This window comes from Lissotriton helveticus, chromosome 4_1, assembly GCF_964261635.1.
Source record: "Lissotriton helveticus chromosome 4_1, aLisHel1.1, whole genome shotgun sequence".
Classification (NCBI taxonomy): domain Eukaryota; kingdom Metazoa; phylum Chordata; class Amphibia; order Caudata; family Salamandridae; genus Lissotriton; species Lissotriton helveticus.
Window position 1 is genome coordinate 2,066,826,753 of NC_136063.1, and position 20,128 is coordinate 2,066,846,880.

At 49.9% G+C, this 20,128-nt stretch overlaps 1 protein-coding gene across 2 annotated transcripts in view; it reads right to left on the reverse strand.

Annotated features, from left to right (window-relative positions):
• Positions 1-20,128, reverse strand: part of THOC2 (THO complex subunit 2) — a 1,495,542-nt gene that overhangs the window by 911,098 nt on the left and 564,316 nt on the right. For both annotated transcript variants that reach the window (XM_078688746.1, XM_078688744.1), the window contains exon 19: positions 9,712-9,808. In XM_078688746.1, coding sequence (XP_078544872.1) covers positions 9,712-9,808 — 97 coding nt within the window. The remainder of the gene's footprint in view (positions 1-9,711; positions 9,809-20,128) is intronic.

Here is a 20,128-nt window from a genome sequence, read left to right on the forward strand (position 1 = left end):
TGTATAAAGGTAGGAGCTGAGTCCTAGGACTTTAGATTAATCCTGGAATCGAAACTTGACACGAAACTCTGGACCTTCGACGTTCTGCTGAAGCTGAAGACTGAGAATCTCCCTTGTGGCCAAGGAGAGACCACTCTGGGCAACCAGGCACCATCCAGCAAATCAACAGCTTGCTTTGTCGACGCTCCCGCCGGGACCCGAGCACAGAGCCTGACCCAGACTTCCAGACCTCTCTGACCCTCTCTTCACGTCTGCAGCATAGCGGAGATCCGTGGAGGCGACGAGACTCGTGGGACCGGACATCTTGAAAAGCCTGCAACTTGCTACCTGTGCAGTTCCTGAGGTATCCTCGAAGCTGTGCACTGGGGATTGAGAAGCCCCGAATCCGAGCTCCACCTGCACCGAAGATCAGCCCTCCACACTCCACGAGTTCCGCGTGGGGCCCTTCTGCTTGTGTTCTGCTCGACGCGTTGTCCGGTTGCTGGCCCGCTGGCCAGTAGCTTCTGTGACGAAAATCCTTTTGAACCAACTCGCTGGTCTGGTTGCTCCAGATTGGCCCTTGCCTCCCTGTAAAGGTGAGGCACCTCAGACCTTGCTGGTCTGCACCAGAAGCCTTCTTTGAATCCTGCGTGGGTTGCCTTTGCCAAGGCTTGTTGACTCCAATCCGGCAGTCGGCCCCTCCATCTGTGAGAACCTTCGTGGGACAGCTCGCCTCCAGCACCTGGTCGTCCTCGACGCCTCCTGGTCCGCGTGGCTAAAGAGACAAGCTTCAAGACAGCACCTGATTGCTCCTTGACGTCGTCTGGATCCTTCCTGGTTCCACCCAGTCACTGGCTAGTGACCCAGACTCTGTCCCCTCTGCTTTCAGGTCCTCTTCATCCTCGATCCACCCTTGGATCCACCTGGACATCATCCTCCTGGCCGCCTGCAGCATCTTTCTTCAAAGGTTCCATAGGCTTCAACGGCAAAACCAGACACATCTTCACACCTATGCACAGACTTCCTGTGGGTGAGGTAATGCGAGTACTTCGGTGCTCCCAAGGGTATTGACTATCCAAGTGTCTAGGTTTTTAGTTGTTTCCTCCTAGCTAAACCGGAAGTGTCCTAAATCCTTCTTTTTCTAAGTTCTAAGTTCCCATTGACTTTACATTGACTCTCGCGTGTGGGTAAAGACTCTGCACGCGCCGCCTTTGGGCTTCCTACTTCTAAACTAAGGTTCAGATAGTGTAGCCCCAGCGATTCCCTAGGCCCTAGGCCTTACCTTTTCTCGTGACGTGGTACTTATACCACTTTCTTAATATATGGTTTGCTTCGCCCCTAGGGCCTAACTGTAAATTGTGCAACTTAACGTATCCTGATTAAGTAACTTCTGTGCTTTGGCCTCTGATCTCATAAAGAGTTCAGAGGAGTCTGTTAGTAAATAAATACATATATATTTTATATATATCCTGTGTGGTGTCCTTTCATTTGATATTCAAGGGGTTACATATGGTAAAACAGCTGGCTTTACACGCCCTCAAGAGTCTTTTAGCCTAAGACTGTTCTGTCCACGCTACCACAAGGATAGCTGGTCTATAAGGTTGACTTACAACCATCACCATAAGGGTTGTTTGGACTGGTGCAAGGTGTTCACTAGAATAGTGATCATCATATACCAGGCCAACTTCTCACAGCCGGCCTCGTCCCAGTCGTCTGCCCAATCCTGTTCAGAGTCACACTGGCGAGCCGCAGGGTCCTCGGACCCCTCCCAGTCATCCTTCACCTCCGCTGTATGCATCACAGAGTGTGGCAGCGGGGCAGGAGCCGGTGAGGGAGGAACCGGCACCAAGGCTGGAGCCGAACCGGCGCCAAGTCCCAATGCAGGTCCCAGGCCGGGACAAAAGTGTCCTGGAACCGGGGCAGGGGCAGGATAAACGGCACCCATTGCGGCACCACAGGCCGAGCCGAGGGCAGAGCCGTAACCGCAGCTTGGGACCTTGTGGCGCCGAGGACGGAGCCAGCGGTGCTGGAATCTGTGGCACCGGGGCAAAAGCCGCCGGCGGCGGCTTAACAGGATCCAGACACGGGACCGCGGGCCCCGAAGGCACGCCGGCAGGAGCCCGAGGCCTAAACAGGTGGTCCAAGGAAGCAAGAAACTCTCACCTGCGCTGGAGTCGCCGATGGACCCGGGTAAGGCAGGTAGGCTACAGGACTCCAGGTCTCCAGAGGAGCCACTGGGGCAAAACTCCTGTCCCCCTCGTCCGCATCTGAGGACCAGCGGGGGGACGGCAAAGAGCGACAACGCTTCTTCGACTTCTTTTTGTGCCGTCGCTTACCCGAATTCGAGGGCGAAGACTTAGAATCCGAACGATCAAGACGGTCCGGCGAGCAGTCCCTAGAACGACACCGGGATTGGTGCTGGCACAAGTGCCGGAACTCCAGCAACTTCCGGCGCTGCTCCCTCAAGGCCTTTGGGGCCATAGCCAGACAGGCCCCACAGGACGGGGAGTAGTGGTCGCCATCCAGGCAGTAAAGACAAAAGTCATAGGGGTCCGCCACCGACATTCCGGCGGCAGGCCCCACATAACTTAAGCCCAGGCATCCCTACGTGCACCAGAGGAGGCTAAACAAGTTCACAGGAGACAAAATGTCTCAAAAGAGGGTAGTCAAAAAGTGACTAGGGTACGTGCTCTAACCGGAGCTGCGCTTACTGGCGCAGAAAAAGAAAGAACTGACGTCAGCGCGCATAGGTGGCACCTAAGTAGACTCTGTGACGTCATCTCGGCGCTTACAACGCCAGCGACGGACGCAGAGCCGCGTGACGTCACCTGTCGGCGCGCAGGGGTACTGCTACGAAAAAGACATTCCGGATCCAGTCTGATGCCTGGGGATATTCTAAGGTAAGGAATCTATCACTATGTGTTTCTTTCAGATCCTCCTCTTTAAACCGCGAAATCCTAAGCCAAGCGTGTCTGCGCAGTAGCACACTAGTATATATTGCACGAGCGCTGCTGTGTCTGGTGCATGTAGTGCACATTTAAAGGAAGAATTAGTGATGAGTTTGCCTTGCTGGATAAGGTTATTAGTCTTTGCTTTGTACTGATCGGGTAAGTGTTGCATGAGTTTTTCTAACTCATCGTAATGAGCCCTATTATAGCGTGCTAGCAGAACCGGAGCGTTCGCAATACGCCAATAATTTGCAGCCTGTGTAGCCACTCTCTTACCTGAGGCATCAATGAGCTTAGACTCCTTGTCAGGAGGGGGGCCTCACCTGTGGTTTGAAAGTTAGCTCTCTTGTGAGCGTTGGAGACTACAAGAGAGTCCAAAAGTAAATTACATTTGATGTAAGCAGGATCGGTAGGAGCAGGTTTATATTTCTTGTCTACTCTGAGTGGGAGTATTCATGCCCTAACCGGGTCTTTAAATACTGCATCTGTGTGCTTTAAAGTGCCTTTTAGCATTGGTAAATTGTGAGTAGATCTTTGGGAATAAGTGAGTATCTCAAAGAGGAAATCCTCTTCTAAGTACTGTTTACGGAGGTCCACTGTAAGTGGCTCTGTATATACTGGATCAAAGTAAGGTACAGTGTGCACAGAGTCCACAATCCACAGAGGTATGGCAGAGGCTAAAGTTAGATATAAGCTTACTCTCCAAAGTGGTAGCTTGGTCGAGCAGTAAGGCAGTATCAGAGGACAGTGTAAAGCATTTGTTGTACACACTTAGTCAGCAAATGGTTCACACACTCAAGAACTGAACTTTAGGCCAATGGTTTTGTATCAAAATATATAGTTTTATTTTAGAACCAACATAGGTGTCAAAATATACTTTCTCAGAATGTATTACTTCAGTTAAATACTTTTCAAATAGGCAAAAGACTTTTTAAGTACAGTAGTAACAGTTGTTGCAAGAGGCAACACAATTTCAAATACAATGCAACATTGAGCTCAATGGGAATTTCTAGTTAAAGGCAATTAATTACTTTATGGATTACTTTTCTAACCACCGGACTGGATCCTAGATTCAGTCCTGGGATATTTCCTGTAAACAGTGGAGTAAAAAGCGTTTTGGTTACAGTAGTGATTTTTAAGTAATATTATTGTATTTTAAAAGTTGACACTTAAAATCGTTTTCACATAGAATCACCAATGTAATCCCATGGGAGGAAATTCACTTAGTAGGTAAGTAGTGTTATCGTTAGTTTTTCTTACTCAGTGTTGGGTCCTGGATCCAGCACTGGTGCATCTCCTGAAAACAATTGAAAGAATTTGTTTATTTCATACAGGCAATTTTTAACTAATATTTGTAAGTTTCCAAAATCGACACTTGGAAACTTTTTCAGCAAAAAGCAGGCAATGTTATCCTATGGAAGGAAATTCAAGTTACTGGTAAGTACAGTTAGAATTACTTTTCAGGTTCAAGTGGTGGGCTGAAAGATACAGCACTGGGATCTCTCCTGATAACAGGTGAGTAAATTGGAATTCGTTGTTCGGCTGATTTTAGATGAATATTTTAAAGTTTCAAAATTCCACACTTAAAAGAATTTCCAAGTGAAACCAGTCAATGTTACCCTATGGAAGAAAAGTCAAATTATCGGCTTTTGGGTAAGTTCTCGACTGGCAGACTTAAGGTTCTGGGCATAGACTCAGGGGTCTCCCAGGGTCAGGTAGGTACAGTTACACCCTCAGCGGTAGAGGGGCAGCCAGGTGCAGAGGTAGTTAGGCCCAATGTTAGCCTATGGGCGGCAGGGGGCCTTTGGTTGGTGGCGGCTGGCAAGCAGGCCACGCGGCTGTGGCAGCTGGGCTCCTAGTCAATTGCTCAGGGCAAATGGGTAAGTAGATTAGGACAAAGGTTACACTCCCAGGAGCACTCGGGCGGGTGGGTGTAGGGTGCATGGTGCTTTTGAGCCTTCGGGCGCTCAATATTATTGAATAGGAGACTTGAAAGTTGAACAAAGTCTGCAGGCTCGGTGAAGGAGTTTCTTAAGGAGCGACCAACACTTCGAGGGGTAAGTTGGAATCTTGGAGGATAGGTAGGCACCCAGGAGTTAGGCACAGGAGGCCGTGGGGCGCCGGGTGCAGGGGTGTCTTTAGACGTCAGGATATCTTACCCTTTGCTGGTCGCCGATGGAGGGGTCCCTGGTTGTGAGGCTGCAGGCGTCGTCTGGGTCATCGAGGAGGGTCCTTGGGCAATGGATTTCAGGTCACAATCGCCGGGGGGGACGTAGTCAGGGTCTTTGTCCACTCAGGCACAAGCTTGGTTCGGCGGGTGCAGAGTGAGCTGTACTCGCGGTTCCTGGCTGGCACCAAGGGTATTGCTTTTTGAGAAGAACCACTGCTCGTGGGAGTCCCAGTCTTGGTAGAGTCTCAAGGCAGTCAGGTCCTCCAAGGTTTTTAAGGTTGGTGACCACTGAAGGCGCCGGAGCTTCGCAGGAGCAGGTTCAAGGATCAACAGGCCAGTAGGGCTGGGGCCAAGTCAGTGTGTGTCGTCCTCTTGTGAGCAGCTGCACGGAGGGTCTTCTGGTTTTTTGATTTTCTTGCTTGTTTAGGAATCGGGATCTGAGCAAGGAAGGTTCAGGGTGCCCCTAAATACTAAATGTAGGGGCATTACAGGTAGGGTAAGGGCAGGGACCAATTAGTTCCTGTCCTGGGGTGAGTAGACCCCCTATCCTGCTCCTCTCCTGTGAGAGGACGGCAGGAGCCTATCTCTGATTGGGCAGAGCTCCCCATCCTCAAGATGGCCGGATCCCGGAGCTGTGCTTCACCTCGCCTCTCCCACCTGAGGGGTGGAGTTGGCACAGGCTGGCACAACCCCCCTTTTCTCACTGAGGGTTTCCCGCCAGAGTGGGGGTCAGAACCGGTGGGGCCAGTTGCTGAGTATAGCAAGTGGCCTGGAGAAGCTCACAAAGGCGGGCATGCCTTTGAAGCTTCCCCTGCCCATCCTGGGGAAGGAGACCTAGCACCTCGCCCAGGATGTGCATTGTTGCAGGCCCAGGAGAGCGGATGGCTCTCTAGCCAGGGGTCCAGCAACATGTCTGCTGTGTGGCAGCCTAGGCAGCCTCTCAGACTCGATGGGGATTGTAGGTTAGGTTCAGGGAGCAACTCTAAGTTGCCCTCTGTCGTGCATCTTACATTAAATCCCACACTGGCATCAGTGTGGCTTTAATGTGCTGAGACTCAGTCCTCAGTGTAGCCATTATGGTGCTGTGGAGTTCGTAATGACAATCTCCTAGCACCATATACTCTTAATGGCATCACTGCACTTACAGTGCCCAGGAATGGCCCTGGGTACTGTAGGGGCACAGGGCTCATGCACCTGTGCCCACACCACTGGCATAGTGCACCCAGCTAGAGGGGTGACTGTGGGTTTGTGGGCATGGCACACAGGGATGTGTGCCATGTCGACTCTATTTAGTTCTGCACTAAGTCACTCAGCCTGCAAAGGCAGTGTGTTTGTGTGTCAGGGTGCAGGGCCCCTAAGGGTGGCACAATAAGTGCTGCAGCCCTTAGGGGTCTTCTCTGGTCTCAGTGCCCTGGGTACCAAGGGGCTGACCTGTGGCCAGAGATGCCAATTGGGTTTATGTTTCAACACAGTTTTTAGGGAAGGAACGTAGGCCATGGGTACCTAGTTGGCAGGAACCCAGGGCGCACTCAGTCGAAGTACATCAGCCATTTAGCAAAAAGTGGGGGCATACCATGCAAGAAAGATGGCACTTTCTCACATCCACCCCATGCCATTGAGCAGCTCTGTTAATGAGCTGTACGTATCCAATGTTGTCATCAGGTGTCCAGAGGGATAGAAATCAGGGTCGTTGTCTGTATCCGGTTCCTTATCATAATTTTCCCAAGGGTCAGTGTCTTGTGGTATAATCTAATCTTGTGGTATATCCTGCTCTTCGTCTGTACCCCCATCCCCATAATCGTCATCCTGTGTGGGGGGTGAAAGTGGAGGTGGTGGTGAATTTGATGGTGAGATAATCAAATTAGGTTAGGAGGAGAGGGAGGTGGAATGTAAGGGGGAGAAAGGTTAGTGCCCATGTCATTTTTCTTAAAAGGTATAGTAGAGTCCTCGGAGAGATCACTCTTCCATTTTTTGGGAAGACTGGCATGAATGTTACCTTTTTGAGGGTTAATGACAAGTCTTTTCTGTTTTGGATCCAAAGGTAGTTCATCAGAACGAGGCTCTTTGGATGGGGTGTCCTTTTCTTTATGTGGCGATTTCGGCACCAAAGGTTTCGGCTCCGGCCCTTTTGGCATCGAAGGTTTGGGCTGCGAGTCGTCGTGCTTGGTAGGTTTCAGCTCCGAGCCTTTCGGTGTTCAAGATTTGGGCTCCGAATTGTTCGGTGCGGGAGGTTTCGTCTCCGAGCCTTTAGATGTGGAGAATTTCGGCTCCGAACCTTTAGGTGTTGAGACTTTCGGGTCCAAAGTCTTCGGTGTCGAAGGTGTAGTCTTCGGTCCCAGTGGTGTGGTGACCGGCAGATGCTTCGACTTATGTTTTGGTGTCGAAAGTGTTGGTTCGGCATTAGAATGGGGCCGGCCCGAGCCGGAAGGCTTCTCTTGGTTTCTTAGCCGGGCTGGAGGGCAGGGCATCTGAAACTTTGTCGGTGCCGACCTGAGCCCAAAAGCGTAGGGGGTACCGGGGTCTTTGTTTCATACTGACTGGGCAGAGGGTAATCAGTACTCCTGGTACGCTGACCCGGAGTGATGTGTTTTTCTTCTTCCATGTCGGAGTCTGCTTTGGACACGGAGACCTGTTCTTCTTCTTCGGCTCCTTCAACTGGATGTTTGCCATCGGGTTCTTCGCCGAAGATGTCTGGTACGGAGCCTCTGTTATGTTGCATCGATGAGCCTGACGATCACAAATTGTCTTCTTCAATCGGAACGATCGACACGCGTAACAGTCCTTTTCGTTGTGTTACGGGGATAAGCAGAGGTTGCAGACCTTGTGCAAATCGGAGCGTGGAAACTTAGCACGACACCTGGAACATAGTTGAAATGGAGTCCGTTCCATCGACTGCTAGTGCGGCGGCAAGGGGTAGGCCCAACAGCCCGCCTCGAGTGCCTCGATCTAAGATTTTCTCAGGTTAAACAATGCGCGTCGAATGGGGAACCATGATCGGTGAAAATACCGTTGAGGGTAGAGGATTGCGCGTCGGAGTTCGAAACAGATACCGAACCGGAGCGCAGCAATACACATCCGAACCAGACGGCGGAAAAAAACAATCTAAAGATGGAGTCGATGCCCATGCGCACTATCACCGAAAGGAGGAGTCACCTACCTAGTGACTGGAAAGACTTCTTCGAAGAAAAACAAAGTGCAAACATCCGGACTCAACACTAGATGGTGATCTATGCTAAAGCATATGATCTACAGCTCATATGCCTCGAATATTTAAAAAAAAATCATTTTTATACAAACAAATTGATCTGATTTCAGTCTTTGAGTGGGTCATCATTTCTTGCCTGAGTGTATACAACAAATGCTTATACCAAAAGGGAGTCACCGTTTCCAAGTAGAGAGAGAAAAAGAAGGGAAGTAAGAGGTACTCTCGACATTGACTACTCTAATTGTGGGGGGCAGTGTGTCCTCATCTTGATGCCCTCACACACCTCGAAGGATGTCATGCTTCATCATTGGGCTTTTGCTCCTCTTCAGGCCGGCGCTGCAATGCCCTAAGGGTGCCCCGAAGGGTATCTTTTGAAGATCTTTTGATTAAGCTGTAAGGGTGTAAGTCCTAGAAGGTGTATTAAAAAATTGCTGGAGGGAGAGCGATTAATTTTCATTAAGACGATCCCTCTGTCATTATTAAAACAAAGTGCATGGTGCTGCTTTAAGGGGTATTATGTCCCTTGGTAGCTGGGTAACTATATGTCCTGGTCAACATGATTCACGCTTTAATGGTCTCAGGGGGAGATCCTGGGCGCTTCGTCAGAACAGAGTGAGAAAGTTGTACCTACAGTGGCCCGAATATTTCGGTGCCCCCGCATAAATGAAAAGAGTAAAACTTCCCTTAGTAAGTAGGGCAAGGTACCATGAAATCAGTGAGGGTCACTTGAGAGGGTTCACTCGGTGCATCTGGGCTGTGTCACCTGTGTGCCTCCAACTGTCTCGGCCGAGACAACTGTTTAACTTTCACATTGCTAAGAGCTTCTGTTTGATTGACAAATACAAAAGCATTTATAAGACTGTAAAGTACTGCTTCTGCCTTGCAAAACAGACTGCATCCCTGGAAGTATTACTGCTTTGAAAACGGTTACCTGCAAAGGAGTATTTCTCGGTTCATAAAACAAAATACCCAAATAACTTTTTATACAAAGCCATTGGTCTGGATTCAGTCTATGAGTGTGTGTAATCATTTCTTGCTCAAGTGCACACAATAAATGCTGAACACGGTCCTCTGATAAGCCTAACTGCTCTACCACACTACCACAAATAGAGCTTTTAGTATTCTCTGTTTGAGTGTCTGTAAGACTCTGGGGATTCCTTGGACTCTGTGCACACTTTACCTTACTATTGTATAGTATATACAGAGCCAGCTTCCTACACAGATGACTGGAGATTAATAGTTCCATGTGTGCCTTTCCTCTATTTAAGACTGTGGAGGGCTCAATCACTTAGAAATACTGAACAAATTAATCATTATGTGTTAACATTTAACAACATGATTCATAGGAATTCTTCACTTGTAAAAGCAGCCATTACTAGTTCATTCGGTCACATCATTTATCTTCTCACCTTTTCCCTGCTTTAAGCTGGTTTGCTACGTATTGAAGAAGGCCAACAAGTTCGATTGGATATTTCCGAAAAACCGCACCACAGAAGCTGGCAAGACCTATATTAGATGAGGAAGTATACAAAAAAACAGAGCATAAAAAACAAATCTACTTTCAGGTTCTGAAATATTTCTAATAAGTAAATCTGACTTTTTCAACTATGAAGAACACACTGAATAGACGCTACTAAAACTTTTTTCTCACAGCAATAACCAATAGTTTCTGATTAACAGTAGCAGCTACTTATCACTCTCTTCCACCTTTGTATTCTCTAAATGGCTCCTCTAACGGGCAGTTAAAAAGTTTTGTTAAGTTATTTGATTTGTAGTTTGGCAACACAGAGGCTCTAAACCTTTATGTTTTTGAAAGAAATCTATTATGGATCAGTTTAAGCATGATCTTAGTTTTATAAGTTCCTTTGCATGAGACAAACTAATATTTCAGGCTCGTCATCGCCCTCTCATTTTTATTAATTTAGTCTCATGTGTTTTAGAGGTTGGCATAGATACCAATGGGAAGAAAGATTGCTACTATAACAGGAGGGTGAGAGGATGATAGTCAATGCATCCTCCCGGGGCCTCCCAACACTGTAAAGCACCAGAGCACTATTAGTTCTTAATAAAGAAACAATCACGTTTTTATTAGTTTCCTAAACTAACCTTCTTCTCAGTCATCCTCAACCTAGTAGGTAAATCCTTCCACAGTTTTGTCGCGAGAAAGGGGAAAGGTCAACCTCCACTACTAAGTTTCTGAATGTAGGAAGGTAGATCCCTGACTATGGTTGCCCCCAACTTTTTGCCTGGTGTTTTGCTGGTTTTCTGACTTAGTTGACCTGAGGCCCTACTATTCAGGACCCCAGGCCTACTGCTCTCTCTGTAAAATGGATTCCATGTACCTTAGGTACATATCTAATTGGATACTGAGTCACCTTATCAGTCCCTGTACAGAGTACCTTAGGTGCCCAGGGCATAGGTGTACCCAGGGCCTACCAGGGGCTGCAGCATGTATTATGCCACCCCTGGCTGGCCATCCAAATCTGACACAACTGGCTGCACGACAGCTGGGGCAAGGTGGTGTAATCACCCTTTGCTCTAGATATAGTATTCCTATATCTAACACTAAAATGGACACATATATTCCTATCAGTCACTCCTATGGCAGGCCTTAACAATCCTGAAGGCAGAGTGCTTGGAATAATGTGAAATGGTGCTCTGGCATGAGCTGAGCCCGTTTGCAGCTTGCGGAACCAAGTCCTAATAGCTGTTCCATGATAACGCATACCATATACTCTTAAGTGCATTATAATCCTCGCGGTTATATGCCAACTCTGGTATCGCTTTATCAAAACATGTCGAGTAAGGTGTCATACGAATTGGAATACTAACCCCTCGCCAATTCTGGCGACGGGGTTAGCATTCCACCCTTCTAGAGGGACACGACATGTTGGTAACCTGTAACCCCGGTTAAAGTCAGACATAGCCTCAGCTCCACAAGATGGATGCTGCCACCGAGACACAAGTCTGCCCTCCTGCTGCTGGGAGTCCTCCCAGCCCAGGAGGCAAGGACAAAGGGTTTCGTGCCAGCACCGTCCCAGACAGGATTTTGTGTATCCTAGGTAGGCAGGGCTTTAGAGGAAGGTGACTGCAAGTGGCACCCCGGAGCTCACTGCGCATAGGCCGGCTTGAACCAGTTCCAGGGGCACTCCAGCCCCTGATCTGGGGAAAGCCCGCCAAAGGAGAGAGGTGTAACCACCCCCCTCCTAGTCCCACCCATAGGGCAGGACTTAGTCGCGTGCCAGCCCCTTTTTGCAGGATAAAGGTAGGAACTGGCCCCCTTCCAAATTAGATCATCTTTGAATCCTGAACCAACTTTCCACGAAAGGACCTCAAGACTCTTCTCAAGATTTCTCCCTTGTGACTAAGGAGTAGTCACCCTGCAGCAGCAGGCACCAACCAAGCATCGCGGTCTGCTTTAAGTCTCTCCTCCGGATCAAGACTGACCAGCACGACGAGAACCGGCTTCCCTGGCACCTCTGACCTCAACCTGCATCCTCAGCCCAGCTGTGATCCGTGGGTGTGACGAGACCTCGAGGGACCGGCCATCTTTGAAGACTGCACGACGCTTGTCCAGCACGACCACCGAGTGACCCTCGACTGAGTGCTTTGGGGTAAGAGAAGCCCCGACCCTGAGCAGCTCCAGCAGCGAAGTTCAGCCCCCCTGCATCCACGAGATCTGCGTGGGGCCCTTCTGCTCACCGCGTTGTCCAGGTCGCTTGCCCGTTGGCTAGTGGCCCCATCACGACGCTTCACGACGACAAACACCGCTGGTCTGGTTGCTCCAGACTAGCCCTTGCTCCCCTCCAAAAGAGGAGCACCCTGGACCCTCCTGGTCCACTCCAGACTCCATTTTAAGTCCACCGCGTGGGCTTGTATTTGCCAAGACTTGTTGCCCCAATCCTGGGTCCAGCGACATCGACAGCAGAGACCTTCGTGGGACAGCTCGCACCTCCATCCTGGTCGCCGACAACGCCTCCTGGTCCGAGAGACTGCAGAGCCCAGCAGCGCCCACTCACCTGGCTGAGGTGACTTCGTCCGGTGCCATCCTGGTGCCCACCTAAATCACTGGCTAGTGATTCAGAACTCGGTCCCCTCTGCTTACAGGTCTTCCTCTTCCCTGATCCAGGCTTGGATCACCACGATCTTCACTGGCCGCCTGCCAGCAACTTCTTTCTTCAGGCTCCTGAATCTTCAACAAGGGTTTCCGACGCAACTTGAACCCTATGCAGCCGCAGCCTCTGGGCTAGGTAAACTGAGTACTCCGGTGCTCCAGCATAGTCCAACACTCTAAGTGTTCAGATCCACTCTTGTTTTCGACCCACCTAGTCGGGTTCGCCCGAGAACAGTAACTTTGTGATTGCTAGTATCCATAGACTTGTTCCCGCATTACGCGTGAGAGTTCCCACTCTGCACACGGCGTCCCTAGGCCTCCTGCTTCTAATCTAAGGGTTCAGCATTGTAGGCCTAGCGTTTCTACAGTCTAGAAAAGTATTACTTACCTGCTAGTAACTTCGCATTCCACTTCTTGTGTATATGGTTTTTCGTGCCCCTCGGGCATTTGTGTAAATTGTGCGACTTTCAGTATTCCTCTAAGAGTTTTGTTGGGTGCTTAGCTCCCTGTCTCATAAAGAGCCAGGGTAGTCCTGTTATAAATAAATATACTTTATTTTTGATAACAACTTGTGTGGTGTCCTTTCACTTGGTGTTCAAGGGGTAATGTGATGGTAAAACAGCTGGCTTAACACGCCCTCTAGAGTCTTAGCCTTGGACTGCTCGTATCCATGCTACTAGGATAGCTGGTCTATCAGGTTGACTTACAACCAATCATCAATAAGGGTTGTCTGGACTGATACATAGTGATCACTAGAATAGTGAGCACTGCATATCAGGCCAACTTCTCACACTGAACTATAGGTAATTCGGCCTCAAAGAGCTCATAGGCACGTAAGGGTGAATGAAAAGTAAGCTCTGTGAGCAGTACAGAACGATTTGATTTGAATTCTGCATTTTACTGTAAGGCAAAATGGGCCTTCGGGAGGTTTTAAGGAAGGAACAAATAAGAACCTGCAGAGCAGCAGTGATTCATTGTCTTAGGGGCTCATCTATCCCACAGTCCTGCATAACCATAAACTTTTTTTAAAATGCGGCAAAAGAACTGGCCAATGCAGAACTTGCTAACCACCTCAAGCAGTGCTAGAACATTTGGTTTTGAAATCCCTTGACTGCCTTGCTTACATGTTATTTCTTCGTAAAATATTGCCTTTTATACCTTTTTTTAATAATAACAATTTATACTTTTGCATGTTTTATCTATGGTTGTTTTCCCAACCTTTTATGATTTTTTTAAATGAAATCAAATAAAAGTATATTTGGCTTGACTTTACTACTGGAAGTCAGTGGAATGTAGCCTGGGAGCCAGGTACAGATTTATATAACAGTATCTTTACTATTGACCTTGCCACTGTATTCTGGATTACCTGAAGTCTTTTCAACACATGAACCAGGCATCCAAGGAAGAGGGAATTTCCATAGTCTAACCAGCAAAGAATAAGAGCCTGCCCCACAGTCTTGAGAGAAGGCAGTGGGAAGTTGTCTCAAATATTTCTAAGCATTCTCATGATACCAAAACATGTGGAGGCCAGTTTACAAACGTGGGTCTCAAAAGTAAGCTTTTCATCTATCCAGACACTCAGAATATTAATTGTTGTTTTGGGCTGCGGCAGACTACCTAAGAATCCTGGCAAAAGAAACGATGTCCAGCGGATTGCTTCATCATCCGGAATGAATATGCTACTTACCAGTATGCATCTGTTCTTGGCATGTAGGGCTGCTAACATTCATATCTGTAGCATAGATCGCCGCCTAGTGTTGGCTCCGGATGATTGCACATTGTTGTCCTGGAAGAGTCTTCGAAGTATCACGAGATAGGTGGCTCCTCCCCTGGACTACAGTGCGCATGGGCATCGACTCCATCCCCATATTGTTTTTAGCCATTGTGGCAAAAATGGAGTTTAACAGTGAAAGTGATGGCCATGCTAGAGATAAAATGTAAGAAAAGTCTGCAGCCGCTACGGGCGCCGGGGAGGAGGGCGGGCGATATGAATGTTAGCAGCCCTACATGCCAAGAACAGATGCATACTGGTAAGTAGCATATTCAGTTCGAGGCATGTGGGCTGCTAAATTCATATCTGTAGCATAGAATACATAGCAGTCCCTCCATTAACGGCGGCCGCCCGTGCCAGCTGCAGAAGTCTGAAAAAGTGTTTTAAGAACAGCCTGTCCTACAGCTGCCTGCTGTTTGGAATGCACATCTACACAGTAATGTTTGGTAAACATATGTGATGTAGACTATGTGGCTGCCCTACAAATGTCTTCCAAAGGAATGTTACCCAGGAATGCCATGGAGGCCCCCAACTTGCGTGTGGAGTGTGCCCTGGGGGGACCGTTAAAGTGCGCTTAGCCTTCTGATAGCAAATCTGAATACACTTAACGATCCTCCTGGCTATTCCTGCTTTGGAAATGGGGTTGCCTTTGTGCTGGGCTGCGAAGGCAACAAAGAGTTGCTGTGTCTTTCTAAAAGGTTGTGTTCTGTCAATGTAGTACATAAGCGCTCTTTTGACATCAAGCGTATGGAGCATCCTTTCTGCTACCGTTTCTGGGTTGGGAAAGAATGCGGGCAGTTCGATAGTTTGATTGACATGAAACTGCGACACCACCTTAGGGAGAAATTTGGGGTTAGTGCGCAGCACCACCCTGTTTGAATGAATTTGTATAAATGGTTCTTGGATGGTGAGCGCCTGTAGCTCACTAACACGTCTTAGAGACGTTATGGCAATGAGAAAAGCCACTTTCCATTTGAGGAACTGAAGCTCACATGAATGCAGAGGTTCAAATGGGGGACCCATCAATCTGGTGAGCACCACATTGAGGTTCCACACAGGAGCTGGCGGGGTCCTGGGAGGGATGACCCGCTTCAGCCCTTCCAGGAATGCTTTAATGGCAGGCACCCTGAAGACAGAGAGATGCTGCCTGTTTCGGAGATAAGCCGCTATGGCGGATAAGTGTATCCGAATGGAAGCGTATGCTAGATTGCATTTGTAAAGATGCAACAGATAGCAGATGATATTAGGAATGGATGCATCGAGCGGGTTGATAGCGTGCTCTGTACAGTAGATGACAAACCGCTTCCATTTCGCTGCATAGCAAGCTCTGGTAGTGGGCTTCCTTGCCTCCCGGATGATGTCCATGCATTCAGGGGGCAAATCAAGGTAGCCAAACACTAAGACCTCAGGAGCCAGATCGCCAGATTGAGCTGCTGCGGATCTGGATGCTGAATGTCGCCACGGTTCTGCGTTAAGAGCCGGGGTGTGAGGTGCAGTCTTTGATGCGGTACCACGGAGAGTTCGAGGAGCGTGGTGTACCACGGTTGTCGCGCCCACGTTGGAGCAACTAGGATGAGCGTCAGCGAGTGTTGCTTGAGCTTTCTTGCCACTAGCGGAATGAGAGGCGCTGGGGGAAAAGCGTACGCAAATCTGCCTGACCAGTTCATCCATATCGCATTGCCCTGCGATAGAGGGTGAGGGAACCTGGCGGCAAAGCTTTGGCATTTTGCGTTTTCCTCCGTGGCAAACAGCTCTATCTCTGGATGACCCCACTGCTGGAAGTACGGGCGGAGTACTGATGGATGTAACTCCCACTCGTGCATCTGGTGGCTGCACCTGCTGAGCAGATCCGCCATCTGATTGTCCGTGCCCGGGAGGTGTTCCGCCATGAGGAAGATGTTCCTCTGAATGGCCCACTTCCACATGCTCTGAGCCAGATGAGACAACTGTGGAGAGTGCGTACCTCCCTGCTTTGGAATGTAGTACATGGCTGTCATGTTGTCCGTCCGGATCAACACGACTTTGTTGCACAGATGGACTTGAGTGCCATGAAGATTGCCATCAGCTCCAAGTAGTTGATGTGCATCTTCCTTTGTTGCGTTGTCCATAGACCCTGCACCGTATAGTGGAGCACATGAGCCCCCCATCCCAGGAGAGATGCGTCCGTTGTTAGTGTAATCTGTGGCACAGGCTCCTGGAACGGTCGGCCCTTGCAAAGGTTGTGTGGATTCCACCAATGCAGAGAGCTGTATGCCCGACCCGTCACCAACACTAGGTCGTTTAGTTGTCCTTGAGCCTGAGTCCACTGATGCGCTAAGCATTCTTGGAGCGGACGCATATGGAGTCTTGCGTGCGGGACTATGAAGATGCAGGAGGCCATCATGCCTATCAACTGCATGAACACTCTCGCTGGGAGTGAGTGTTGTGGTCTGAACTTTTGGATCAGCGCCTGGATGTTGTGATGTTGTCGATCCTTGCTGGGTTTGGCTGAGCTGTGGCAGCCAGAGTATTGATCGTCGCGCCTAAATACTGCCGCACATGGGCTGGCTGGCGATGTGACTTCGGGTAGTTCAGTGTAAATCCTAGACTGTGAAGGAGGTGAATGGTGTGGGACATGTCTGCGGCGCACTGCTGGGCTGACTTTGCCTGCACGAGCCAGTCGTCCAGATAAGGGTAGACATGTATACTCTGTCTCCGAAGGTGTGCCGCCACTGTCGCCAGACATTTTGTGAACACTCTGGGAGCAGTGATCACTCCGAAGGGGAGTACCTTGAACTGGTAATGCCTGTTTTGGATGGTGAACCTGAGGTACTTTTTGTGGGAGGGGTGGAGTGGTATGTGAAAGTAAGCATCCTTGAGGTCCAAGGTTGCGAGGAAGTCTCCCTGTTGTAACAAGGGAAGAACCTGTTGCAGTGTCAACATGTGGAAGTGTTCTGAAAGAATGTACTGGTTTAAGGGGCGTAGGTCTAGAATTGGCCTGAGTGAGCTGTCCTTTTTTGGGATTAAGAAGTACAGGGAATAAACCCCTGTGCCTTCCTCCTCCACCGGCACGAGCTCTATTGCGCCTTTTTGCAGCATCACTAGAACCTCCTGCTGCAATAAGTGCAAGTGCTCTGCTGACATAGGACGGTGTTTTGGGGGCATGGGTGGTGGGGTGGATGTCAGTTCTAAACAATAGCCGAACTGGATAAGTTTCCTGACCCACCTGTCTGTGGTGATGGACTTCCAGACGGGCAGGAACTGTTGGAGTCTCCCCCCGACAGGTGTTGGATGGTCGGGGGGCAGTGAAAGGGAGTCACTGTTTGTTTGCGGCAGAGGTACGGGAACTGTTGTTGCCTCTGCCTCTACCCTTGGCACTGTTTCCTCTGTATCCACCTCTGCCCTGCTTGCTGTAGGAGGATTGTGCACCACTTTTATTGAATGGCGTCTGCTGCGACATGTGCCCTCTGTTAACGCCGCGATTGTCTGAGCGACGAAAAGTGTTCCCTCTAAATTGTTGCGACTGGAGAGCTCCCATGGACTTGGCAGTCTCGGTATCTTTTTTGATCTTCTCTAGGGTGGTGTCCACCTCTGGGCCATACAACCTGTCTGGATTAACGGGTTGGTTGAGGATAGTGGTTTGGATCTCTGGCTTGAATCCCGAGATGCGGAGCCATGCCTGACGTCTCAGCATCACACTGGTGTTGATCGCCCTCGCTGCTGTGTCCGCAACACCTAGCGCACACTTTATAGCAGCGTTGGAGATGAGCTTCCCCTCCTGAATAAGCATTTCAGCTCCCTCTTTAAACTGGTCTGGGAGGTGTTGTAATAGCTGTAGGAGAGTAGGGTCTGCAATCCTATGATCACCCAGATTTTTGCTTTTTGCTTCACTGGTTTACGACTTTCCCTGGCTGTGGGACTGCTAATCAGACCCACAGCCTAGCTGTTCTTTCTACCGCAAATTGTACCCAGGTACTGAATTGGCACTGGGCCCTCTCAAGTCCCTGTACCCAGGGCTGAGGTGCACCCAGAAGTCTCCCAGGGGCTGCAGCATGTATTATGCCACCCCTGGGCTGACTCACTAAATCAGACACAACTGGCTGCTTGACAGCTGGGGCAGGGTGGTGTACTCACCCTCTGCTGTAGATATAGTATTCCTATATCTAAACCTAAATGGACACACAGATCTCCTATCAGTCATTCCTATGGCAGGCCTTGACAATCCTGAAGGCAGAGTGCTTGGAATCGTGTGAGATAGTGCTCTGGCATGAGCTGAGCCTGTCTGCGGCCTTCGGGATCCATCCCTTAGCCGTTTCCATGATATCGCATACCATATACTCTTAAGTGCATTATAATCCTCGCGGTTATGTGCCAACTCTGGTATCGCTTTATCAAAACATGTCGAGTAAGGTGTCATACGAATTGGAATACTAACCCCTCGCCAATTCTGGCGACGGGGTTAGCATTCCACCCTTCTAGAGGGACACGACATGTATGTAACCTGTAACCCCGGTTAAAGTGAGACAGAGCCGTAGCTCCACAAAATGGATGCTGCCACCGAGACACAAGTCTGCCCTCCTGCTGCTGGGAGTCCTCCCAGCCCAGGAGGCAAGGACAAAGGGTTTCCTGCCAGGGGCGGTGCCAGCACCGTCCCAGCCAGGATTTTGTGTATCCTAGGTAGGCAGGGCTTTAGAGGAAGGTGACTGCAAGTGGCACCCCGATGCTCACTGTGCATAGGCCGGCTTGAACCAGTTCCAGGGGCACTCCAGCCCCTGATCTGGGGAAAGCCCGCCAAAGGAGAGGGGTGTAACCACCCCCCTTCTAGTCCCACCCATAGGGCAGGACTTAGTCGCGTGCCAGCCCCTTTTTGCAGGATAAAGGTAGGACCTGGCCTCCTTCCAAATCAGATCATCTTTGAATCCTGAAACTACTTTCCACGAAAGGAACTCAAGACTTCTTCCCAAGATTCTCCCTTGTGACTAAGGAGTAGTCACCCTGCAGCAGCAGGCACCAACCAAGCATCGCGGTTTGTTGCCAGTCTCTCCTCCGGATCAAGACTGCTCCAGCACGACGAGAACCGGCTTCCCTGGCACCTCTGACCTCAACCTACATCATCAGCCCAGCTGTGATCCGTGGGTGCGACGAGACCTCGAGGGACCGGCCATCTTCAGAACTGCACGACGCTTGTCCAGCACGACCGCTGAGTGACCCTCGACTGAGTGCTTTGGGGTAAGAGAAGCCCCGACCCTGAGCAGCTCCAGCACCGAAGTTCAGCCCCCTGCATCCACGAGATCTGCGTGGGGCCCTTCTGCTCTTTGCTGCTCACCGCGTTGTCCAGGTCACTTGCCCGTTGGCTAGTGGCCCCCTCACGATGCTCCACGACGACAAACACAGCTGGTCTGGTTGCTCCGGACTAGCCCTTGCTCCCCTCCAAAAGAAGAGCACCCTGGACCCTCCTGGTCCACTATAGACGCCATTTTAGGTCCACCGCGTGGGCCTTGCATTTGCTAAGACTTGTTGCCCAATCCTGGGTCCAGCGACGTCGACAGCAAGTACCTTCGTGGGACAGCTCGTACCTCCATCCTGGTCGCCGACAACGCCTCCTGGTCCGAGAGACTGCAGAGCCCAGCAGCGCCCACTCACCTGGCTGAGGTGACTTCGTCCGGTGCCATCCTGGTGCCCACCTAAATCACTGGCTAGTGATTCAGAACTTGGTCCCCCCTGCTTACAGGTTTCTTCTTCCCTGATCCAGGCTTGGATCACCACGAACTCCTTCACTGGCCGCCTGCCAGCAACTTCTTTCTTCAGGCTCCTGGATCTTCAACGAGGGTTTCCGACGCAACTTGAACCCTATGCATCCGCAGCCCCTGGGCTAGGTAAACTGAGTACTCCGGTGCTCCAGCATAGTCCAACACCCTAAGTGTTCGGATCCACCCTTGTTTTGGACCCACCTAGTCGGGTT